We start from the raw sequence: 26,877 nt of genomic DNA, 5'->3' as shown, positions 1-26,877 counted from the left end.
TTGGTGTGAATCTAAAGGATTCCCTTGGGACAAGGTTAAGATTCCTAAGATTCTATCCTTCCTTCAAGAAGGATTGGAAAAAGGATTATCTGCAAGTTCCCTGAAGGGACAGATTTCTGCCTTGTCTGTGTTACTTCACAAAAAGCTGGCAGCTGTGCCAGATGTTCAAGCCTTTGTTCAGGCTCTGGTCAGAATCAAGCCTGTTTACAAACCTTTGACTCCTCCTTGGAGTCTCAACTTAGTTCTTTCAGTTCTTCAGGGGGTTCCGTTTGAACCCTTACATTCCGTTGATATTAAGTTATTATCTTGGAAAGTTTTGTTTTTGGTTGCAATTTCTTCTGCTCGAAGAGTTTCAGAATTATCTGCTCTGCAGTGTTCTCCTCCTTATCTGGTGTTCCATGCAGATAAGGTGGTTTTACGTACTAAACCTGGTTTTCTTCCAAAAGTTGTTTCTAACAAAAACATTAACCAGGAGATTATCGTACCTTCTCTGTGTCCGAAACCAGTTTCGAAGAAGGAACGTTTGTTGCACAATTTGGATGTTGTTCGCGCTCTAAAATTCTATTTAGATGCTACAAAGGATTTTAGACAAACATCTTCCTTGTTTGTTGTTTATTCCGGTAAAAGGAGAGGTCAAAAAGCAACTTCTACCTCTCTCTCTTTTTGGATTAAAAGCATCATCAGATTGGCTTACGAGACTGTCGGACGGCAGCCTCCCGAAAGAATCACAGCTCATTCCACTAGGGCTGTGGCTTCCACATGGGCCTTCAAGAACGAGGCTTCTGTTGATCAGATATGTAGGGCAGCGACTTGGTCTTCACTGCACACTTTTACCAAATTTTACAAGTTTGATACTTTTGCTTCTTCTGAGGCTATTTTTGGGAGAAAGGTTTTGCAAGCCGTGCTGCCTTCCATTTAGGTGACCTGATTTGCTCCCTCCCTTCATCTGTGTCCTAAAGCTTTGGTATTGGTTCCCACAAGTAAGGATGACGCCGTGGACCGGACACACCTATGTTGGAGAAAACAGAATTTACGTTTACCTGATAAATTACTTTCTCCAACGGTGTGTCCGGTCCACGGCCCGCCCTGGTTTTTTAATCAGGTCTGATATTTTATTTTCTTTAACTACAGTCACCACGGTATCATATGGTTTCTCCTATGCAAATATTCCTCCTTAACGTCGGTCGAATGACTGGGGTAGGCGGAGCCTAGGAGGGATCATGTGACCAGCTTTGCTGGGCTCTTTGCCATTTCCTGTTGGGGAAGAGAATATCCCACAAGTAAGGGTGACGCCGTGGACCGGACACACCGTTGGAGAAAGTAATTTATCAGGTAAACATAAATTCTGTTTTTACCTCTGCGACTGCCAATCAGTGCTGACTCATAAATAACTCCACCGGAATGAGCACAATGTTATCTGTATGGCACACCGCAACTAGCGCTGTCTAGCAGTGAAAAACGGTCAAAATGCTAAGATAGATAGATAAGGGGCGGTCTTCAGAGGCTTAGAAATTAGCATATGAGCCTACCTAGGTTTAGCTTTCAACAAAGAATACCAAGAGAACAAAGCAAATTTGATGATAAAAGTAAATTGGAAAGTTGTTTTAAAATTGTATGCGCTATCTGAATCTTTTTATTTTGACTAGACTGTCCCTTTAACAAAATAGCATTACTTAGCCTTTCCTACTTTAGCAACAAGTTTTAAATTGGCTCTTTCCAATAAGGTAGTGGTTAAACATTTTACAACAATTGCACCAAATAAGATGCTTTTTTAATGTATTTGCTATGCAACATGGAACAACCATTCATTGTCGTTGTATACTTAAAGCATTGGCAGCTAATGGGCTTCTCTAAATTGTGTCAAATAGGGAACCCTGGAGAGTAAATCATTTATCACAGCATATTTAGCTTATAATTTCTTATCTCTCTCCATTCACACAGTTATTTCCCCCAGTGGATCCAACAGAAATGTTTTGCCTTAAAATGAAACAAGATGTCTATGTGTGATTATGTGATACGCCGCGACACAAAAACACTAACATACAGAAAAGCTTTATTATTTACTTGCTGCGCCAACTAAGCTACACAGAAGACATTTTTTAGAAAAGAAAAGTTATCTACAAATATTAATATTTCATGTTATTTTCTATGAGGCTAATGTTATTTGATACAATAAACATTAACAATAGCAGGTTAGCATGTTGTATATTATTGTGCCGGTAGAATTTCAAGCTTTATTAGTCCTTATCAAGCCAACAATTATGGCTGTAACTGTAGATTCTTATAGTCACTAACGCACCAATACAATTTATTGAGATAGGAATCCATGTTCTTTATTGTGCCATGTAGGGTCTAGGTAACATGGGTTGTAATTTAAGAAAAATATCCTACTGGAAATATAGAAATGTTTATCCAATGAATTAATACTGTAGAAAAGAAAAAGCTACGTTTTTCACAGCTAGAGGGCGTTAGTTCATGTGTGCAATATAGATAACCTTGTATGCATTGGATACTTGTGCACGGCAAATCACCCGTAAGGGTCTCAAGGCGCTGCTCATTTTATCGACCTTAGAAGGATGAAAGGCTGAGTGGACCTGGCCGGGGATCGAACCTGCAACCCTTGGGTTCCTACAGAGCTCAGTCACAGTGCCTTAGCATGCTGAGCTATCTGTCCGGCTACCATGCTCACAAGTGACTTATGAGAGGGCACTGATTGGCTAAACTGCAAGTCTGTAAAAAATAACTGAAATAAGGGGGCAGTCTGCAGAGGCTTAGATACAAGGTAATCACAGAGGTAAAAAGTGTATTAGTATAATCATGTTGGTTATGCAAAACTGGGGAATGGGTAATAAAGGGATTATCTATCTTTTTAAACAATACAAATTCTGGAGTAGACTTCCCTTTAATTCTCCTCTAAACTAGGGACAGCAATAAACCTAAGATGTATGTTTCGGCATCTCGGGCATCATCAGTGAGCTGCAATTGCTCACTTCTTGGCATGTGAGCAAGGACTCCCCATCTGGTTTCCTATTTTTCCTCTTATTGTGACTACACCCAGAGCAATTTGTATCTACAGAAAACAAAATAGACAAAACAAGCGGATCATGAACAAAACCTGGAGCAATTATGTGCTTGTTCAATAGGCCATTGACACTCAGGGTTAGATTAAACATTCTACTTTTGTTGCAGATTAAAATATGATTGGATTTCTGATTTCAGTGATTAAAAAAAAACCTTAATGGGAAATCTAGTCGGCATAAGAGCAAAATATCTCAACCAACAAACATATAAAATTGTAAAACTTCTTTTTCTATATTCCAGACAACAGAACATACCACTTCCAAGCAGAAGATGAGCAAGAATACATAGCGTAAGACTAATAATAATAATAATGCAGTAGATATATATTTTTTATTATTTATTTGTAAATCTTCGTAAAATGTTATACCTATGCACTGGTCAGCTAGTTACAGTTGCGGTACCCAGCCGATACTGATCAGGTTCGTCAACTGCTGCTGGTCTCTGTTTTGTAATATATTATGTAATATATCTTTTTATAAAGTATACAAATTATTTAGCAAAAAATGTTAATTATAGAAGTCTGTGAGAATTACCATTTGACTGTTAAATGCAACTATTATGTTATAGTAAGAGAGAGATTAACATTTGTTTTCATAATCTAATGTCAGTTTCTTGGCATTTGTTTAGAACATACAAATTATGCCACATTATTTGGAATTTGCTGAACTATTTAGGGGTAGATTACAAGTGGGGCACTAAATATCGCTTTCATAAAAGCAATATTTGCGTTCCACTGTGTAATAAAAAAGCGCATGCTAATGTGCACTGGTATTATAAGTTCACAGCAATGCGAACGTGGCATCGCGTTTGCATTGCTGGGAAGCATTGCGTTCACGAGAGCACGCTTCCATAGGCTGTTATGGGAGCCTCGTACTGATGCCGTTAAAGGACGGCATCAGAACTTCAGCGCAGCAAAGGGGGTAAGTAGTTCAGCAATTTTAAATATATATGTATATGATTTTATATATATATATATATATATATATGTGTGTGTGTGAGTGAGTATATACACTAATTAACACATAAATATATAAGCATATATATTCACAGGGAACTCTCAGTTCCCATAGACTGCAATGTAAAGGCACTTTTTCGTGCCGTTTTTTTTTTCTTTCTTTATAACACCACCAACTTTATCCCCAAAATACTGCCTAGTGCAGTTATTTTATTAAAAAATAAAGATGCTGTTGTCTTTATTTTTTAATGAAATACACTAGACTGGCTTTTGGGGCCATTTGGTGTACATTTATAAAATTAACCAGAGATTTGATGTCTGGTTAATTTTATAAGCACTAATGGCTGATTAATTATCGCGCACCAACAAACGGGCAAATTTATCGATCCCCTTGTAATCTAGCTCGTACTGTTCCCTAAATACATATTTCTCAAAATACGCCTCAGAAGCTTCCTACTCTGTAATAGCATCTCCCAGAGCAAAACACCTTGATTACATTTTTCATACTGCTTGGACAGATAACCATTTTATAACTTCCTGAAAAAATTCATTTTAGACTGCTTAAAATATGTGTATTTAATGTTTGCCCTTAATTTATCTTTGTGTTTATCTTTTCCTGTTAAAGGGACATTAAACCTATTTTTTTTTCTTCTTTCATTATTCTGATAGAGCATACAATTTTAAACAACTTTACAAATTTACTTGATCAAATTTGCTTTGTTCTCTTGGTAGCCTTTGTTGAAGGAGAAGCAATGCACTACTGGTAGCTAGCTGTACATAATCGGGTGAGCTAATGACATAAAGGATATATGTGCAGCCACCAATCAACAGCTAACTCCCAGTAGTTCATTCCTGCTCCTGAGCCTACCTACCTGTAGGCATGCTTTTCAACAAAGGATTACAAGATAACAAAGCTAATTAGCTAATAAAAGTAATCTGGAAAGTTGTTTAAAATCTAATTAATATAAGCTGTATATTGTATTTTATCATATTATAGAGATACCAAATGCTAATGTTCATTTATTAGTGGAAAATAGATTTGGAATACCATGTTTAAAATGTTGTATTCAGTATCAGTCTTAGGCTAGATCTTGCTATGTTGCTTACCTAAGGTACCAGGAGGTTAACATTAACAAAAAGGCCTTATAATAATGCATTTGTCAGTAAAATATTACAACAGAGATATTTATTGGCTTGTGTGGATATTTAGTGTGCTGGGACTGTATAGAATAACTGCCATGCATGAGTGGGTGCTAATTAGCATTACATTTTTTATATTACACCACGTACACATCTGTGTGCTAACAGAGTTCTTTAATAAGTGCGCACTATGCATTGCTCATGGTGCATAACTACTGCTTTGAATTCCTTATTAGAAGTACGGATTTCACCGCATTTATTGCATGTGTAGTTCTGTTACGATTTCTACTGTGTACATTAAATATTTTTTTCCTGTGTGATTTCAATACACACTTTAACTTTTTCATAAAATATAACTTTTTACGAACGTAAATGCCATTTAACTATAAAAAATGTTACTGTGTGTTTTTATTACAATATTTCATTTATTTAAAATTGTGTAATTTAGCATTATTATTTTTTTGCAAATACATTATTTATTTTACCTAATAAACATGTTTCCGTGATCAAGCTCAAGGCTTGGAACCACTATCAGGAATAAATTGATTTACATTTCTGTTTTGAGGACATTTATGTTCCATTCATGAAAGAATAAAGTCATTGATGGTTTTCTTTTATTTTGCCAGGTGGATATCTGTATTAACAAACAGCAAAGAAGAAGCATTAAATATGGCGTTCCGAGGAGACCAGAATACGGGTGAGAGCAGTCTCGAAGATCTCTCAAAAGCAATCATCGATGACGTGCAAAAAACGCCCGGAAATGAAGTCTGCTGTGACTGTGGATCATCAGGTAATAAAATTTGTTTTTGTTGTATTAGACAAATTATTTCTTGCAACTACAAAATATATTATAATATATCATTTCAGTTATTCTAAAGAAAAAAAATGGATTCTTGTGTGCTGAAATGTTTTTTCTTATGATGTGTTACTGTAGGGAATGTTTCTTATTAGCCAGTGAGATTCATTTTCTATGCATCAGTTGTGTTCAAACATACAATTACCGTTGGCTTCAAAGTCAAACTGTTTTAAAGGGACGTTACTCAAGATGATTTCTCCTTTATGGCAGAATAAACAGATCACCACAAAGATGTATCCAGTAGGGGGCGCTTTTGTACCAGCAATAACACACAATAAAGTGAAAAAGTGGCAGCTCAGCGTGGTGCAAATAGAGCGAGCTGGTGTTCTCAGTCCCCAGCTAACTGAACTTCGGACAGCTGCTACCCACTCGGAGGACGGAAGTGCAGAACTCATGGGATACAGAACAACACATTGTGCGTCCACTGTGGGAGAACTCTGATTTGCTGTTCTATACTAGTTCACTTGTAGGGCACTGACGGAATCTCCGCCCCTGTACGCTGCTATCATAGCTAGCAGGCAGCAATATGCTGCCTGCATTTACCATTGCACAATCCGACGCATGTGCAACACCGCCTCCTGCTCGCGCCCAGCTGTCAATCACCCCAGTTGGAGAAGTCCGTCGGGATTGAGAAATGGCACTTTATTATTATCAGGTATTTGTAGAGCGCCAACAGATTCCGCAGCGCTTTACAGTTAGTGTAGCAGGTTAAGAAGCAGAAGTCTGATGGCCACTGCACGAGCAAGCCTGCAGCCAAAGGTGCTCCGAAGCTGCTTTTGCATGATGCACTATATGGCAGCGGTTTTATAAGAATGGCATCGCTATTTCCTGCCATATAGTGTTCCAGACAATACGGTGACAATAAAGTTATTTATGCATCAGAAATGAATCACTGTATTGCAATTTGTGCATAAATATTACATGTTTTAAAGGCATTTAAAGCTGTAATTTGCAGTTCAGGGACTGCAAATTACAGCTTTTTAGTGATGTATTTTCATCTCTATTATTGTGATCTGTTAGGAGCTGATGTAAATAAGTTCATATCAACCAATCGCTGTGAAGCTTATAGGAGGGTTAGGATTCTACATTCTCTGGGGAAGAAGTGAGAGGAAAAATTACAATTTTTCAGATTTAAATGAAGGGAAAAGACAGCAAAGTTTCTTTATTTTTTGTTGGGTCCCCCCCCCCCAATGCATAGTTAAATATTTTGTGGGGAATTAAAGGGACAGTCAACACCAGAATTATTGTTGCTTTAAAAGATAGCTAAACCCTTAATTACCCATCCCCCAGTTTTGCATAATCACCACAGTTATAATAATACACTCTTTACCTCTGTAATTACCTTGTATCTAAGCCTCTGCAGACTGCCCCCTTATTTCAGTTCTTTTGAAAGACTTGCATTTTAGCCAATCAGTGCTCACTCCACGGTAAATTCATGTGCATGAGCTCAATGTTATCTATATGAAACACATGAACTAACGCCCTGTAGTGGTGAAAAACTGTCAAATGCGACCTTCAAGGTCTAAGAAATTAGCATATGAACCTCCTAGGTTTAGCTTTCAACTAAGAATACCAAGAGAACAAAGCAAAATTGGTGATAAAAGTAAATTGGAAAGTTGTTTAAAATTACATGTCTGAATCATGGAAGTTTTTTTGGATTTTACTGTCCCTTTAATTGAAAGCCCCATTTTTTCCCTTGTGATTCAGATAGAGCATGCAGATTTAAACAACTTTCTAGTTTACTTTTATTAACAAATTTTCTTTGTTCTCTTGGTTTCGTTTGCTGAATATCAGGGATGTAAGCTCAGAATTGTGGCAGCTTCGCAAGACTAACCTTGCCACATATCTGTATCTCATTTTCAGTCTGTTATCTTATAATTTCGGCTAAAACCAAATAATGGAGATTTTGTTAGCACAACTATTGGGGCAAGCCCTGTCATCTGCAGACTCAAGTACAGATAGTCTTCTCCAAATAAAAGTGTAGTTTCCTTGAGTGCGGCTGCTTCCTACATATTTATGTGATAAGCAGTCCCGCCACCACGGCCTGCACCCTTCTGCATTGTGGGAATTGTAGCTTTTACTTTGGATATTCCAGGTTATCTGTAATAAACTCCCTGTGCTCAAGTAAGGAAAGGGGACTAAATGATTAAGGATTTAGGTCATGGTGCCAGATGTCCAGTTTTTAATGGGATTGTCACTTTAACACACCGTCCCTTTGTCCCCATAACTTGTTGAAGGGACGACAAAAAGTCCTGTTTTTTTATCATGACTATTTACCTATTTTATTCTGATATATGAGCAGTGCTCACGTTGCAATTATTTGTGTATCCATGTTCATATGGGCCATATAGATAACATTGTGTTCACAGCCAAGGAGTTATTTTTAGAGTTAGCACAACTCATAATAAATAAAAAGTTATGTGATCAGGAGGCTGTCATGCTTAGATACAAGGTAATCACAGAGGTAAAAAGTATATTAATATAACAGTGTTGGTTGTGCAAAACTGGGAATAGTTAATAAGGGGATTATCTATCTTTTAAGACACTAAAAATTATATTGTAGAGTGTCCCTTTAACAGCTCTGCAGCCAGGGAACTACAGTTCCCTGCATTCTGTGGTGGTGGAAATGTGTAAAAGAAGGCCGGAGAAGTTTGCTCACCTTTTTAGTTGTGTCTGATTGGGAGTGGGGGCAGGAGACTTGTGAGCAAAGAGAGAGCTGATCTGCAGAGAGAGAGTTGAATATCAGAGAGATTACTCTGTCAGTTTATGGATTATAACTACTAATGTACTTATTGTAAAGTGATATATGTTGTGAATATTATATTTAAAATAGATGGAGTCTTCTGCCTAACCAACTTAACAAAAATAACCAGTTACAACTGGTAGGAATTACACTTGTATATATTATTGTTTGCAGCAGTGTTGCATGTGAAGTTGTTCATTAAAGAGATACTAAAACCAATTTTTTCCCGTTCATGAATCAGAGTATGCAGTTTTAAGTAACTTTCTACTTTACTCCTATTATCATTTTTCTTTGTTCGCTTTGTATCTTTATTTGAGAATCAAGAATGTAAGCTTAGGAGCCGGCCCATTTTTGGTTCACCACCTGGGTAGCACTTGCTGATTGGTGGCAAAATGTAGCCACTAATCAGCAAGCACTATCCAGGGTCTGAACCAAAAATGGGCCGTCTCCTTGTCTTAGATTCCTGCTTTTTTTAAATAAAGAAAACGAGAGAACTAAGAAAAATTGATAATAGGAGTAAATTAGAAAGTTGCTTAAATTTGCATGCTCTATCTGATTCATGAAATAAAAAATTTGAGTTTAGTGTCCCTTTAATAACAGTGATAAAAGTGGCAGCTATTATTTTTACTCGTTATATCATTTAACAAAAATGGTTTGAAATGCTACAACCAAAATATAGTCTAATTATTCATCATTTTTGTTTTGAATGTGCCCCGTTTTGTCTATAAAGTGTCCCTTTTTTTCCCCCCTCTGGTCTGGTTACCATAATTTAGGTTATTACACGTTTTAATTAAATCCTGATAAATTGCACAAATTTCTGCTGTAAACGGGTTTTGTGGGCAAAAAGATTATTTTCATTAGCAATTAATTGTTACTATTTATTTATTTTTAAGTAACTTATTACTTTGAAAAGTGAAAGAATGTATAGTTTACACTCAACTAAACCCTAGATATCCAGTTCTCACTGGCTGAAAGGAGCAATCCCAAGAGCTGTACTGTATTGATAGGGACAAAATTCCAGAAGACTAAAAAAAAAAAAGTATGTTTATTCTGACCAGGTTTTGTTTCTTTTTCACACAAAAGTAGTAAAGAAAGGCGTCTAATACCATTTAAAATAAATCTTTTGGATACAGCTGAGAAATAAAATATGTACATACTGTACAGTGAACTATGAAAATGGCTAAGTGCTGCCATCTGCTGTATAAGTTAGTAATTACTAATAAATATTTATAATTTTGTTTTTCTTTTATGCATTCACTCCTAATATTAGTTCTGTCTTTGGACTAGACCATTTAGAGCAGTCTATTTAAATGATGTATTATGCATTGATACCTTCTGAATGATTACTTTGGTGCACATAAGATAAGTAACACTGCAGACTCTCTTCCTTGTTGGCAATGAGCTTTAAACTTGGCAACTTTAAGCTCTAAACAGAAAACATAAAGGAGAATTAAAAGGGAACAATTGCTGCTACCCAAATGATCAATAATTATTCATTTTAAATTTATTTAGCAAAAAAGCAAATTCTGTAGCCTGCAAATGAAATAGTTGGTTTATGCAATTCGCAGCATTTTAAAAACCTGGTTTACAGATTTTGCTTTTTGGCATGTTTAGGGAGTGTGGTACAAAACACAATTTTACACAAAATAAATCTGTGTTTAATGTCCTTTTATAACATTTTAGAATATGTTCTTTTAAATGTGACAAAAAATGTTTTTATAAATGTTAGGACACTTGGCATAAATATATATATTTCTTTCATGTAATTGGCAAGAGTCCATGAGCTAGTCACGTATGGGATATACAATCCTACCAGGAGGGGCAAAATTTCCCAAACCTCAAAATGCCTATAAATACACCCCTCACCACACTCACAATTCAGTTTTACAAACTTTGCCTCCTATGGAGGTGGTAAAGTAAGTTTGTGCTTGATTTTTATGATTTATTCTATGATAAGCGCTTCTAAGCATTCTGAAGCCCAATTCCTCTCAGAGTACAGTGTTTGTCAGAGGGATGTGAAGAGAGTATCACCTATTGATTCTATGGTTTCTCTCACGGGAAATCTTTTCAAGGGTTCTCTGTTATCGATTGTAGGGATTCATCTCCTACCTCCGTTTTCAGGTCGGTGATATACTCTTATATACCATTACCTCTGCTGATCAGTACTGGTTTGGCTATCTGCTATATGTAAATGGGTGTCTTTCGGTAAGTATGTATCATTATTTAAGACACTCTCAGCTATGGTTTGGCGCTTTATGTATTAATATAAAGTTTTAAATATATGTATTTCTTTCTAATGACACGGTGAGTCCACGGATCATCATAATTACTATTGGGAATATCACTCCTGGCCTGCAGGAGGAGGCAAAGAGCACCACAGCCACAATCCCCAGTCATTGTCTTTGCTTGTAGTGTATGGAGGTGGTAAAGTTAGGTGTCTGATTTTTCAATCAAGAGTTTTTTATTTTTTAAACAGAGCAAGCTTGTTTTCAGTGGCGTCACTAGGGGGGTGCGGGCCGCACCTGGGTGACACCCTCCAGGGGGTGACACCAAAAAAAAAATTTTTTATTAGAGGGGCTGGCATTTGTGAACATTGGTGGGACTGGGGAAGTTGTAGACACACAATTTTTTTGCCCCTTGAGCCAGTGCTGCAATTTCAACAAATAGTTTTCCCGGCTGCTTTTGCTTGTTTGTACTTTGCTTCTCCCCTGCCCAATTTCTCTATGAATGTTGTGGGCATGCCGGGGGCTTGCAAAGTTGCGCTGCTAGCCTGAACCTGCCTGCCTATCTGTGCTCACTGCTCAGTGACATGTGGAGCAGTGGGGTCACTCACTGCTGTGCTGTCTCTCTAAACGGGAACTGGGAAATTGCGAGGGAATGCCTGGCACCTGACCGCATGACTGTTTGACACTGTCTCTAAAGTGAAGGAGCCACGTATGATGCCCACCAGACCTTTACGGTTACGGTACACTAAGTGCACACTGAACAGGTAGGAGGGTGGGCGGGTGTCTGGGGGTGGGCAGAGTGCAGAGGTGATTGGCCATAAGAAGCGGTAGGCACGCGGCCCGGGGCTGTGCACTGACAGACTTTGAACAGAGTCAGAGAGCAGAATTTTCATAGTTTGCGCGACTAAACCTTTTCTTCAGTGATTTATTTTAGAGTGCTCTGTTTATCTTTCATTTGATGCTCTGCTGAGCCAGGGAGCAGCTCTAGGCATGCGCTTTATAATTAATGCAGTGCAGTTTACATATTTTGTATGTGTGTGTCTGAGTTTTTGTTTGTGTGTGTGTCTCAGTGTTTTTGTGTGTGTGTGCCTGTGTTTTTGTGTGTGTCTGCTTTCTGGGGGGGTGACACCATAACTTACCGCACCGGGTGACACCAACCCTAGTGACGCCACTGCTTGTTTTGTTTTTTCCTTGGGGGTTTAGCTGTATTCCACGTCAATCTCTTCAATAGAGCTGTGGTGGCTTGTGGGGTATAATCCCCTCTGTGCCTCCCAGGATATGATGCTGCCCCTTTTTGGGTTAAAGACTATGTTTGTTTACTTAGTCTTTTCCCTTTGTTTGCAATTCCATGATAGGAAGTAATCATTTCAAGCCTGGGGAGCTGTCATTACTGTCTGGCAGTCCTTTATTGGCAGTTTTATGTTCTGTCGGGCACTGTTTTACTATTTGGGCTCTGTGTGAGGATGGCTCTATGAGGCTAACAGCATGTTTGTTTTTATTTCATAATTAGGCTGCACAGTCTTTTGTTAGAAGCATGTTTGTTTACGAGGCTATGTTCTGAAGGGTGGGTTTGTTTCCCGGACATTGTATCTATTGCTGGCTTTTGTGTCTGCTGCGTATTGCGCAGCTTAGTAGCATGTCAGGTTTTTTCCCGGCGGCGGTTTTGTGTTTGATCTAAGGCCGGTCGGGAGGGGGAGGGCACGCCCACGATGGTTTGGCACGACTTTTCGTGCGTCCTCTAGTCTGTCTGTGCTGCTGTGGGAATGAGTCTCGCTTGGTGCGGTCTGTTGGCTTGTGTTTAGTAGGCTAGCAAAATTTAGCTGCAGTTTTGTTCTCCTTTGTTTTCGGGATTGAGGAGGTCAGGTAAGCACCTCAGCAAAAGTTTGTTGAGGTGTGGTGGTGCCTTACAGGGGTTTTATTTCTTTCTTGTTTATGAAGGAATTTCTTTTAAAAAAAAGCCTCATAGATGCTAATGTAGACCCTCCGATCACTTTCTATTCCTCTTGTATAGAGAGGACTATGCAGTACAGGGATAGACTCTTTGATACAGACCCTTCATTTTCTAAGGAGACTGTTGTTCAGGAGCCTTCTGTTCAAACTGTTGCTCAGCTTTCTCCTCATTCCTCTCAGTCTCACTCCTCTTTACATGCAGTGCCCTGCGTGTCGTCTCAGGCGAGTTTTTCTTTACTGGATTTGTCTACTCACATATCCTCTGCTATATCTGATGCATTGTCTGCTTTTCCTGTGTTACAGGGTAAATACAGAAGGACTTCTGATTCTGTTGCAGTTTTATCTAATGTTCCTTCTCATAGGACTGAGGACAAAGATATTTCAGTAGCGCCTGAGGGTGAAATTTCAGACTCTGATAGTGTGTCTCCTTTGACTGATTCTGAGGTGGTTTTTTTCAGATTTAAGTTGGAGCACCTCTGTTTGTTACTCAGGGAGGTTTTGGTTACTTTGGATGATTCTGATTCAATGGTCAAAGTTACTCCCAAGAAAGCTAATAAGCTTAAAAAGATTTTTGCTGATTCTATTAAGGAATCTTGTCAGACAGTCCCTAAGGTTGAGGGAGCCATTTCCACTTTGGCCAAGAGGACCACTATTCCTATTGAAGATAGTTGTGCTTTTAACAATCCCATGGATAAGAAGTTGGAGGCTTTACTTAAGAGGATTTATGTTCACCAAGGGCTCCAATAGCAACCTGTTGCGTGTATTGCTACGCTTACCAGTGAGGCTGCCTATTGGTTTGATGCATTGTCTGATTCTATTCTTCAGGAGACTTCTCTGGAGGAGATTCAGGATAGAATTAAGGCTTTAAAATTGTCAAATTATTTTATTGCGGATGCCTCTTTACAGGTTGTCAAGTTGGGAGCAAAGATTTCTGGCTTTGCTGTTTTTGCTCGCAGGGTTTTTTGGTTAAAGTCCTGGTCTGCGGATGTCTCATCTAAGTCTAAGCTTTTATCAGTTCCTTACAAAGGGAAGACTTTGTTTGGGCTGGTTTGGCTGAAATTATTTCTGATATTACTGGTGGGAAGGGACATTCCCTTCCTCAGGATAAGAGAAATAAGCAGAAAGGTCATCAGAGTAATTTTCGTTCCTTTCGCAACTTCGCTGGTAAGTCTTCCTCTTCCTCCTCCAAGCAGGATCAATCCAGGTCTTCTTGGAGACATAATCAGTCCTGGAGTAAGGGAAAGCAATCTAAGAAGACTGCCGCTGACTCAAAGTCAGCATGAAGGGTCTGCCCCCCATCTGGGAAGGGATCGTATTGGGGCAGGCTGTCTTTGTTCGCTCAAGCCTGGGCAAGGGATGTTCCATATCAAAGTGCAACAGGAGAAAACGGCTACAGGGCTACAAACCTACTCAATCCAATGAATAAAAGGGGACAGCATAAAAAAAGTTGTAAAAGTAAAAAGGCTTTATTGTGTAACACTAAAAACAAGTAGGGCCGTAGCTCAAAAAAGCATACACTGACAAAAGGGGTAACAGTGCAGCACAGCAGACATGTTTCGTGTGTCCTCAGCACACTTGTTCACTGCTATATGATTGCTGCCACTGTTACTCCTATTTAAAGGAACAACACACATTAATTGTCCTGTTGAATTAAGTATGTTAGGCTAAACTAATGACAGAATAACATTGGGTACTGAGAGGGAGTTCAAGCAGCTAAATTCTGCTTGAACTTAGTTCCATATCCGTGGGTAGTACATATTGTATCCCAGGGATACAGACTGGAGTTCAAGAGTTTTCCTCCCATGGGCAGGTTTCATCTCTCAGGGTTACAGTAAATCAGTTGAAAAGCGAGGCATTCTTAAGTTGTGTCCAGGATCTTTCCGATATGGGAGTGATCATTCCTGTTCCAGTTCAGGAGCAGGGACTAGGATTATCTGTTTATCCTTCCCAAAAAAGAGGGAACTTTCAGACCCATTTTGGATCTCAAATTGGTAAACAAATTTCTCAAAGTTCCATCATTCAAGATGGAGGCTATTCGATCAATTCTACCTCTGGTTCAGGAGGGTCAGTTCATGACTACAGTAGGATGCATATCTACATATTCCTATTCACAAGGATCCTCACAAGTTTCTGAGATTTGCTTTTCTCGACTAGCATTTTCAGTTTGTGGCTCTTATGTTTGGTATTGCAACTGCTCCCAGGGTGTTTTCAAAGGTTCTGGGTGCATTACTGGCAGTTCTCAGATTGCAGAGGGTTGCAGTAGCTCCTTACCTGGACGACATTCTGGTTCAGGCGCCATCTTTTCAACTAGCAATCTCTCACACGGAGGAGTTGTTGCCTTTTCTGCGCTCCCACGGTTGGAAGGTGAATTTAGGAAAAAGTTCCTTGATTCCGGCTACAAGAGTGGTATTTTTGGGTACCATTATAGATTCTCTGGAAATGAAGATCTTTTTGACAGAAGCAAGGAAGTGAAAAATTATCAATTCATGTTTGGCTCTTCAGTCATCCCCTCAGCCGTCGGTGGCCCAGTGTATGGAGGTTATTGGTCTAATGATCTCAGTCATGGACATCATTCCGTTTGCTCGGTTCCATCTCAGACCTCTGCAGTTATGCATGCTGAGACAGTGGAATGGAGATTATACGGATTTGTCTCCAAAGATTGTTCTAGATCAGGCTGCAAGAGATTCTCTTCCGTGGTGGTTGTCTTAGGATCTTCTCTCCCAGGGAACCTGTTTTTGCAGGCCTTCCTGGGTGATTGTGACCATGGATGCCAGTCTGCTGGGTTGGGGAGTTGTCTGGGGTTCGTTAAAGGCTCAGGGTCTGTGGACTTGGGAGGAATCGGTTCTTCCTATAAATGTCTTTGAGCTGAGAGCAATTTTCAATGATCTTCTGGCCTGGCCTCAGTTGACTTCAACCCAGTTTATCAGATTCCAGTCGGACAATATAATGTCCGTGGCTTACATCAATCATCAGGGAGGAACTCAGAGTTCCTTGGCGATGAAGGAGGTAGCCAGGATTATTCAGTGGGTGGAAGCTCACAATTGTCGTCTGTCTGCGATCCACATTCCAGGGATGTTGGGAAGCGGATTTTCTGAGCAGACAGTCGTTTCATCCGGGGGAGTAGAAGCTTCATCCAGTCGTGTTTTCCAGCTTGATTCTCATGTGGGGTCAACCGGAGTTGGATCTTATGGCATCTCGTCACAATGCCAAGCTTCCAAAGAACGGTTCAAGGTCAAGGGATCCTCAAGCGGTTCTAATAAATGCTCTAGCAGTTCCTTGGAAGTTCAGTCTGGCATACGTGTTTCCTCCATTTGCCCTTCTTCCTTGAGTTATTGCTCGTTTCCAACAGGAGAGGGCGTCAGTAATTCTCATTGCACCGGCGTGGCCTCGCAGGATCTGGTATGCAGATCTGGTGGAGATGTCATCCTTTCCACCTTGGAGTCTTCCGTTGAGGAAAGACCTTCTACTTCAGGGCCCCTTCCTTCATCCAAATCTTGTTTCTCTGAAGCTGACTACCTGGAGATTGAACGCTTGATTCAGTTGAGTCAGTTATTAAGACTATGATTCAGGTGCGTAAGCCTGTGACTAGAAAGATTTATTGCAAGAATATGGCATAAATATCTGTATTGGTGTGAATCTAAGGGCTACTCTTGGAGTAGAGTTAGGATTCCTAGAATTTTGTCTTTTCTCCAGGAGGGTCTGGATAAAGGTTTGTCTGCTAGTACCTTGAAGGGTTCAAATTTCTGCTTTATCTATTATGTTACATAAACACCTTGTCGGATGTGCCAGATGTTCAGTCTTTTTGTCAGGCCTTGGTGAGAATTCTTTGGATATTAAGTTGTTAACCTGGAAGGTTTTGTTTTTGATTGCTATGTCTTCGGCTTAAAGAGTTTCTGAGCTTTCTGCGCTGCAGTGTGAGTCTCCTTTTCTTATTTTTCATTCTGATAAGGTAGTACTTCGTACTGCTCTTGGTTTTCTTCCTAAGGTTGTTTCTGATAAGAATATTAATCAAGAAATTGTTGTTCCTTCTTTGTGTCCTAATCCTTCTTCTGATAAGGAACGTTTGTTGCACAACTTGGATGTAGTTCCTGCTTTGAAATATTATTTACAGGCGACTAAGGATTTTCGCCAGTCTTCCTCTTTATTTGTTATCTTTTCTGGGAAGCGTAAGGGTCAGAAAGTTACGGCTACTTCGCTTTCTTGTTGGTTGAGGAATATTCTTCGCTTTGCATATGAGACTGCTGGTCAGCGGCCTCCTGAGAAAATCACGGCTCTCTCCACGAGGGCTGTTTCTTCTACTTGGGCTTTCAAAAATGGTGCTTCTGTGGATCAGATTTGCAAGGCTGCCACTTGGTCATCTTTACACACCTTTTTCTAAATTTGACAAATTTGATACTTTTGCTTCTGCTGAGGCTGTTTTTGGGAGAAAGGTTCTTCAAGCAGTGGTGCCTTCTGTTTAGGCGAACTGTCTTGTCCCTTATCACCCGTGTCCTCTAGCTTGGGTATTGATTTCCAATAGTAATTATGATGATCCGTGGACTCACTGTGTCATTAGAAATAAAATGAAATGTATTCTTACCTGATAAATTTGTTTCTTTCTTGACACGGTGAGTCCACGGCCCCGCCCTGTATTTTTTCATAAACCTCAGGCACCTCTGCACCTTATACTACTTTCCTTTCTCCTTTCCCTTTGGTCGAATGACTGGGGATTGTGGGTAAGGGGAGTGGTATTTAACAGCTTTGGCTTATGATGATCCGTGGGCTCACCGTGTCAAGAAAGAAACAAATTTATCAGGTAAGAATAAATTTAATTTTTACTTATATTTGCCATGAGTCAGGTCTATGTGTATTTACCTTTGCAGTCTGGCAGTTTCGTTATGGGAATCATGTTTTAGGAAGTTTGTCTTACCTGGGGTATAGTCTTTTTTTTCTTTTGAATTTGACTTGTTTTTTTTCTTTGAAAACTTGTGGGCAAATTAGGCTTGCAAGGGTGCAAAATGCTGTTTTTTAGTGCGTCATTCTTGGCACGAGATGTTTTGGTGCAAATGTGTGTCTGTAGTGACGCAAGTTCGTCATTTCCTGCGTCTTAGTTGACACCAGGTTGTTTTGCGCAAATTTGTGTTTGTTATGACGCGAGTTGCGTCATTCCCGGATGTATGTTGGCGCCAAAAATGTTTTCATCTTCCATTTTGCGTTGTGCGTCATACTTGGCGCCAAAAAAAATAGTTTTATTTGACCCCACTTCCTATATGCTCCTTGCCTTCTTTATGCTTTTTTTCAATTTTAGCATTTGTATTTTTTCCCATTCCTGAAACTGCTATATGTGGAAATAAGATATTTAAATGTTATTTTTTTCTTTTACATTTTACAAGATGTCTCGATCTGATCCTGTCTCAGAAGCTGCTGTAGGAACCATGCTGCCTGAACACAGTTCTACTAAGCTTGTGGAGATTATATCTCGAGCTGTAGTATGTAACAGTTGTCATGATAAGCTTTTGCATGCAGAAACAGGTTTCTATTAGTGCTAGTACAGTATCTGTTGTTCCTTCAACATCTAAAGTACATGATATCCCTGTTGATATGAAACATTATATTGCTGATGCGATACAGAAGGCTATGGCTGCTATACCGCCTTGAAATAAAAGTAAAAGGTCTTTTAAAACTTCTCATAATACTGATGCAATTTGTAATGACCGACAACATACTGATATATCCACCTCTGATGAGGATGAGGATCTCTCTGACTCAGAAGACCCTACTTCAGACATTGACACTGATAAATCATCTTATCTTTTTAAGATAGAGTATATTTATTCTTTGTTAAAAGAAGTGTTGATAACTTTAGATATTGAGGAGTCTGGACCTCTTGATAATACATCAAGTAACCGTTTAAATTCTGTCTATAAACCTCCTGTGATTACTTGAGGTTTTTCCTGTTCCTGATGATATTTCTGATGTGATTGCTAAGGAATGGTCTAAGCTTGATACTTCTATTGTTCCTTCTTCAAGGTTTAAAAAGTTGTATCCTTTGCCAGTAGCTAAATTAGAGTTTTGTGGAAAAGTCCCTAAGGTTGATGGGGCTATTTATACTCTTGCTAAGCATACTACTATTCCTATGGAAGATAGTACCTCTTTTAAGGATCGTTTAGATTGGAAAATTGAATCTTATCTAAGGAATGCTTATTTATATTCTGGCTATATTCTCAGACCTGCCATTTCTATGGCTGATGTTGCGACTGCATCAACTTTTTAGTTGGATAGCTTAGCACATAGGGAAAAAGATTCTGATTTGCATAGCATTGTTTGTTTGCTTCAACATGCTTATCATTTCATCTGTGATGCTATTTTTGATATCATCAAGATTGATGTTAAATCTATGTCTTTGGCTATTTTAGCTAGAAGAACTTTATGGCTCAAATCATGGAATGCTGGCATGGTATCTAAATCTAGGTTACTATCTCTATAATTCCAGGGTAATAATTTGTTTGGTTCCCAGTTGGATTCTATTATTTCCACTTTTACTGGGGGTAACAGAGTTTTTTTGCCCCAAGATAAAAAGTCTAAGGGTAAATCTAAAGCTTCTAATCGGTTTTGTTCCTTTCGTCAAAATAGAGAACAGAAAACCACTCCTTCCCTTAAGGACTCTGGCTCCAATTGGAAGCCATTTTCGAGTTGGAATAAATCCAAGCCTTATAAGAAACCAAAGCCAGCACCCAAGTCTGCATGAAGGCGCGGCCCTCAATCCAGTTCTGCTGGTGGGGTGCAGATTGAAATTATTTCAAGACATTTGGGCAGGTTCCGTTCAGAATCATTGGATTCAGAATATTGTTTCTCAGGGGTATCGTATAGGTTTCAGAATAAGACCTCCTGTGAGAAGATTTTTTTTCATTCTCACATTCCAACAAATCCTGTGAAAGCTCAGGCCTTTCTGAAGTGTGTTTCAGATCTAGAGCTTTCAGGAGTAATTGCCCTAGTTCCACTTCTGGAACAGGGTCTAGGTTTTTATTCAAATCTATTCATTGTCCCGAAGAAGGAAAATTATTTGACCAGTTCTGGATATGATGTTTTTGAATCAATTTTTAAGGGTCCCAACTTTCAAGATGGTGACTATAAGGACTATTCTGCCTTTTGTTCAACAAGGTCATTACATGTCCTCAATAGACTTACAGGATGCGTATTTTCACATTTCGATTCACCCAGACTACTATCGGTTTCTGAGATTCTCTTTTCCTGTCAAGCATTACCAATTTGTTGCTCTTCCGTTTGGCCTAGCAACAGCTCCAAAAATCTTTTCGAAGGTTCTCGGTGCCCTTATATCTGTAATCAGAGAGCAGGGTATTGCAGTGTTTCCTTATTTGGATGATATCTTGGTACTGGCTCAATCTTTTCATTTAGCAGAATCTCACACAAATCAACTTGTGGTGTTTCTTCAAAAATATGGTTAGAGGATCATTTTACCAAAGAGTTTCTTGATTCCTCAAACAAGGGTCACCTTTTTAGGTTTCCAGATAGATTCAGTGTCCATGACTCTGTCTTTAACAGACAAGAGACAAATGAAATTTGTTTCTGCCTGTTGAAACCTTCAGTCTCGATCATTCCCTTCAGTGGCTATATGCATGGAAGTTTTAGGTCTCATGACTGCAGCATCAGACGTGATCCCCTTTGCTCGTTTTCATATGAGACCTCTGCAGCTTTGCATGCTGAATCAATGGTGCAGGGATTATACACGGATATTACAGTTGATATACTTAAATCCCAACATTCAACTCTCTCTGTCCTGGTGGTTGGACCATCATCGGATTATTCAAGGGGCCTCTTTTGTTCATTTTTCCTTGACTGTGATTTCAACAGATGCAAGTCTTATAGGTTGGGGAGCTGTCTGGGTCTCTGACAGCACAAGGCGTTTGCAATCCTTTAAAAGGCGAGGTTACCAATCAATATTTTAGAACTCCGTGCTATTTTCAGGGCTCTTCAGGCTTGGCCTCTATTAAAGAGAGAATCATTCATTCGTTTTCAGACAGACAATATCACAACTGTGCCATATGTCAATCATCAGGGGGGGACTCGCAGTCCTTTAGCGATGAAAGAAGTATCTCCGATACTTTCTTGGGCGGAATCCAACTCCTGTCTAATTTCTGTGATACATATTCCAGGTGTAGACAATTGGGAAGCAGATTATCTCAGTCGTCAGTCTTTACATCCAGGGGAGTGGTCTCTCCATCCAGATGTGTGGTCTTCCCGAAATAGATCTGATGGCTTCCCATCTAAACAAGAAACTTTACAGGTCCAGGGATCCTCAGACAGAGATGGTGGATGAGTTAGCAGTTCCTTGGTTTTACCAACCTGCTTACATTTTTCAACCTCTAGTTCCTCTTCCAAGGGTGATCTCCAAGATCATAATGGAACAGTCATGTGTTTCTGATAGCACCAGCATGGGCTCACAGGTTTTGGTATGTGGATCTTGTCCGGATGTCCAGTTGCCAACCTTGGCCACTTCCTTTAAGGCCAGACCTTCTGTCTCAAGGGCCGTTTTTTAATCAGGATCTCAAATCGCTAAATTTGAAGGTATGAAAATTGAACGCTTAGTGCTTAGTCATAGAGGTTTCTCTGACTCAGTGATTAATACTATGCTACAGGCTTGTAAGTCTGTTTCAAGGAAGATATATTTTCGGTTTTGGAAAACCTATATTTCATGGTGTTTTTCTCATAGATTCTCTTGGCATTCTTTTAGAATTCCTAGAATTTTACAGTTTCTTCAGGATGGTTTGGATAAAGGTTTGTCTGTAAGTACTTTGAAGGGACACATTTTTGCTCTTTCTGTTTTATCTCATAGAAAGATTGCTAAACTTCCTGATATTCACTGTTTTGTTCAGGCTTTGGTTCATATCAAAGCCTGTTGTTAAATCAATCTCTCCTTCTTGGAGTCTTAATTTGGTTTTGAAGGATTTTGCAGGCTCCTCCTTTTGAGCCTATGCATTCTTTGGATATTAAACTACTTTCTTGGAAAGTGTTGTTTCTTTTGGCTATCTCTTCAGCTTGAAGAGTTTCTGAATTGTCTGCTCTCTCTTGTGAGTCTCCTTTTCTGATTTTCCATCAGGATAAGGCTGTTTTGCGGACTTCGTTTAAATTTCTTCCTAAGGTTGTGAAATCTAACAACATTAGTAGAGAAATTGTTGTTCCTTCCTTGTGTCCTAATCCTAAGAATATTCTTGAAAGATCTTTACATTCTTTGGATGTTGTAAGAGCTGTGAAATATTATGTCAAAACTACTAAAGATTTCAGGAAGACTTCTAGTCTATTTGTTGTTTTTTTCTGGTCCTATGAAAGGTCAGAAAGCTTCTGCCATTTCTTTGGCATCTTTGTTAAAGCTTTTGATTCACATGGCTTATTTGGAGTCGGGACAGTCTCCGCCTCAGAGAATTACAGCTCATTCTACTAGATCAGTCGCCACTTCTTGTGCTTTTAAGAATGAAGAAGCTTCCGTTGATCAGATTTGCAAAGCAGCAATTTGGTTTTCTTTGCATACATTTACTAAATTTTACCATTTTGATGTATTTGCTTCTTCTGAAGCAGTCTTTGGTAGAAAAGTTTTTCAGGCAGCTGTCTCAGTTTGATTCTTCTGCTTATGATTTAAGTTTTTTTCGTGAAATTTATGAGAGAGACTTATTTTTTTGTGGATTTAATTTTTTTTCAGCGGAAATATATGTTTTTATTTTATCCCTCCCTTTCTAGTGACTCTTCTGTGGTCTTCCACATCTTGGGTATTTCTATCCCATACGTCACTAGCTCATGGACTCTTGCCAATTACATGAAAGAAAACATAATTTATTTAAGAACTTACATGATAAATTTATTTATTTCATATTGGCAAGAGTCCATGAGGCCCACCCTTTTTTTTGGTGGTTATGATTTTGTATAAAAGCACAATTTTATTTCCAGTTCCTCTTTTTGTATGCTTTTTTATTCCTTATTTTATCACCCCACTACTTGGCTATTTGTTAATCTGAATTGTGGGTGTGGTGAAGGGTGTATTTATAGGCATTTTGAGGTTTGGATTGCATATCCCATACGTCACTAGCTCATGAACTCTTGCCAATATGAAAGAAATGACTTTATCAGGTATGTTTTTTTCTGAAATGGTTATTTTGATCTCTTGGGTTTTAAATACATTTAAGGCAGAAGTTTTCATTACATAATATTAGGTTCATTAATTTCACTTTGATTTCACAGATCCAACATGGTTATCAACAAACCTTGGAATTTTAACTTGTATAGAATGTTCAGGAATACATAGGGAAATGGGCGTTCACATCTCTAGAATCCAGTCTTTGGAATTAGACAAATTAGGAACTTCTGAACTCTTGGTAAGTAATGTAGTAATGTAATTTTCGGTTGGCTTAAAGTATCTGTCAGAGCAGCATTCAACCCTTAATTTTTTTTATATATATTTGTTTCAATTTATTTGAAAGTAGCACAATCTCAGCCTTAAATTGTTTTCCCCCGACTTGTGAATTTAGAATAATACGTCATTACTGGTTTCTTTGTATTCATGTCTATTCATATGACTTTCTTTTATATATACTTTTTTATTTTCATGCTGGATTTTGTTCAATACAGCCTAAGTATGGTAGCATGGGCCGTAGCTCTGCTCTACCCAGACATTGTCATATATATGCACCAGCTCACCCTCCAAAACCATGTTTGTTATCACTTTACATCATCTTGCAATGTTGTAAAGTGATAACAAAATGTATAAAATATTTAAACATACGATTATCAGAAACATTCTAAAATTACACTAAATTCTGATTTCCCAGAGGGGTGCCTTAGTCCCTTTTTGTAATATATGTTTGTTCCTACCTCTGTCCAAACTCGCTTAGCATAGTAATATATATATATATATATTATTATTATTTATTTATTTATTTAAATTAGAAACTTGGATCTGTGAGCTGTGACATTAACAAAACAAAATGAGATTGCTGTCAGTTGATCTTTATTACTATGACGATCACTTGACAGTTACAGACATGACATTTGAATTGTGGGACCATCTTTTAATTGTGAGGACTATAATATTATTATTATATATATATATTTCTATGGTGAGGGGGTAATAAAGGCCTCTTAAAATTTGCCAGAACCGCTAATTAGAAGCAGTGCTGTGAGGTATTTCCCATTGTTATTTCAGTCACCTGGATGGAAACAGAACCACTCATTTGGATCAGCAATGTACATAGGGGATATGGCACCTCCAGTGTTTTCCCATAGGCCTATGGTTCTGTCAGGTGATCGCTTTTTCGATGGTGATTAGCTGATCTTAGGGCTGTGACCCCTCATTTGAATAAGGGGTTACTTATCTTATTTCAGTGCTTGTTTTGGGGTACTGTTTCCTTTTAAATCTCAGAGCACTGTGAAAGTCACCTAGTAAACAGTTTATATCACTTTATATGACCATCACCTGCTGTCGTGTTTGTGTGTTGTATATTGTGTATAGTGAACAGGTGCTGCTTTGAAGCCACACACCCATACAGTGAATACATGAGGTAGATGCTTATTATTGTATGGAAATCACCTACAAATAACAGGGATTTTGAGACCCTCCGTTCCTTAGAAGGACCACACCATCTGAATTAGTAAAACTGAATAGTGTATGCAATATAGAAAATATCGTATTTTCAAGTTGGTTTCACAGACCTTCACGTGGTCTGGTGTGCCATAGGTGGCGCATGGTTGAGTTAGGGAGGACCTGGGTAGAGTGATGGTGGCAAAACCAGGGATGAGCACAGCAGGTGGGCACATAAGGGGCTATGCATTATGCTGGGGGGGCTAGAACCCCCCCTAGCGATGGCACTGCAGTCCTGCCTACAAATCCCTTCACCTCCAGTTCCTGAAATTCATTATCTGATGGGGCCTCTATAGGGTTTCCACCTTTACTTCAGGCCTAAACTGAACCCTCTTGAGCCAAGTACACCTTACGTATAATAGCATACAATTACACACTCGCGGATAGGTATTCACTCTCAAACATGTCCACACTCTCACACACTAACATACGCTCACAGTAATAACATACAGTCACACTCTCATACACTAACATATGCTCACACTCACACTCTCACACACTAACATATGCTCACACTCACACACTAACATACACTCACACCCTCACACACTAACATACTCTCACACACTAACATACTCTCACACACTAACATACTCTCACACACTAACATACTCTCACACACTAACATACTCTCACGCTCACACACTAACATACACTCGCACACTAATATACACTCACACACTCACACACTAACATACACTCACACTCTAACATACTAACATACTTTCACACACTAACATACACACACACTCTCACACACTAAAATACACTCACACTCTTACATACTAACATACTCTCACACACTAACATACGCTCACACTCTCACACACTAACATACACTCACACTCTCACACACTAAAATACACTCACACACTAACATACGCTCACACTCTCACACACTAACATACGCTCACACAGTAACATACACTCACATACACTCACACTCTCACATACTCTCACACACTAACATACGCTCACGTTCTCACACACTAACATACTCTCATACACTAACATACGCTCACACTCTCACACACTAACATACTCTCACACACTAACATAAAAAAACTCACTGTAGATAAATAATAAGCTGTTTTAAAGGATTGTGAGCTATCCCTACGTAAAAGAGCCCATATACCAATGTGTTTTAAATTAATATTTTTACATTTGTTTTACTATGATACAAAACTCTTACCACTTGTTTATAAATATTTTTTATTCTTCTAAAATATTCTGTAGTTAAACGCACGGTTAGAAATATTTAGCACTATTATTTTGCTATATGCTCTAACCATTTTCCCAAATAAGAGACTTTTTTTATGATTAAGTGGACTCTGTCATTTAATATTTCGCTACAAGATGACTTGGGTATGAAAGGCAACAAAATAAATAAAAAATAAAGGAATTTGACCAAGTGCTTCTCATCTACTATCGCTAAAGTTGGAAGTTGACAGAAGCGCATATATACGGTAAATGACTTGGTGTGCAGAGGCTACAGTTTTGCATTACGCATCGTCTGTTTAAATGTCTATATAATCTGTAGTGTAAACAAACAAAACATCATTTATTTTCATTACAGCTGGCCAAGAATGTCGGAAACAATAGTTTCAATGAAATTATGGAAGGGAATTTACCTTCTCCATCACCGAAGCCTACTCCTTCCAGTGATATGTAAGTGATATCTGAAATGTTATATGTTTTGTCTTTAGATGGGGAAATTGCATAAAAACTGGGTTCCTGTGGGGGGAAAAAACATTTAGTGACTCTTTCTTTTATATGTTTCCATTAAATACAGTAGAATTGCATAATCAACAGCTGCATAATAAAAAGACAATGTATTAAAGGGACATAAATGCCATGATTCAGGTAGAACATACAATGTTCAATTTACTTCTTTTATCAAATTATCTTAATTTTCTTGTTATACTTTGCTGAAAAGCATAAAGGTAAGCTCAGGAGTGTGCACGTGTCCGCAGCATTATATGACAGCAGTTCAGCAACAATGTTATTCATAAGCAAGAGCACTAAATGGCATCACTGTTTCCTGTCATGTAGTAATGCAAACATGTGCGCACTACTTGTCTAGATATCTCTTCAACAAAGAATAACATGAGAATGACACAAATTTGATAATAGAGAATACAATTAAAAAAATAATAATTAAGTTCTATCAGAATCATGATAGAACATTTTTGGGTTTCATGTCCCTTTAACACTCTCTCTGAATTTGAAATTCAAAATTTCATTTAATTTCCCTGCCTCTGTGTCATGTGACAGTCATCAGCCAATCACAGAGTAATATAT

At 38.6% G+C, this 26,877-nt stretch overlaps 1 protein-coding gene across 4 annotated transcripts in view; it reads left to right on the top strand.

Annotated features, from left to right (window-relative positions):
* ASAP1 (ArfGAP with SH3 domain, ankyrin repeat and PH domain 1) overlaps positions 1–26,877 on the top strand; it is a 722,698-nt gene that overhangs the window by 612,189 nt on the left and 83,632 nt on the right. For all 4 annotated transcript variants that reach the window (XM_053715362.1, XM_053715363.1, XM_053715364.1 and 1 more), the window contains 4 exons: positions 3,322–3,370; positions 5,803–5,966; positions 23,181–23,314; positions 26,153–26,244. In XM_053715362.1, coding sequence (XP_053571337.1) covers positions 3,322–3,370; positions 5,803–5,966; positions 23,181–23,314; positions 26,153–26,244 — 439 coding nt within the window. The remainder of the gene's footprint in view (positions 1–3,321; positions 3,371–5,802; positions 5,967–23,180; positions 23,315–26,152; positions 26,245–26,877) is intronic.

Source organism: Bombina bombina, chromosome 5, assembly GCF_027579735.1.
Source record: "Bombina bombina isolate aBomBom1 chromosome 5, aBomBom1.pri, whole genome shotgun sequence".
Classification (NCBI taxonomy): Eukaryota; Metazoa; Chordata; class Amphibia; order Anura; family Bombinatoridae; genus Bombina; species Bombina bombina.
This window is presented reverse-complemented; position numbering and strand designations above follow the sequence as displayed.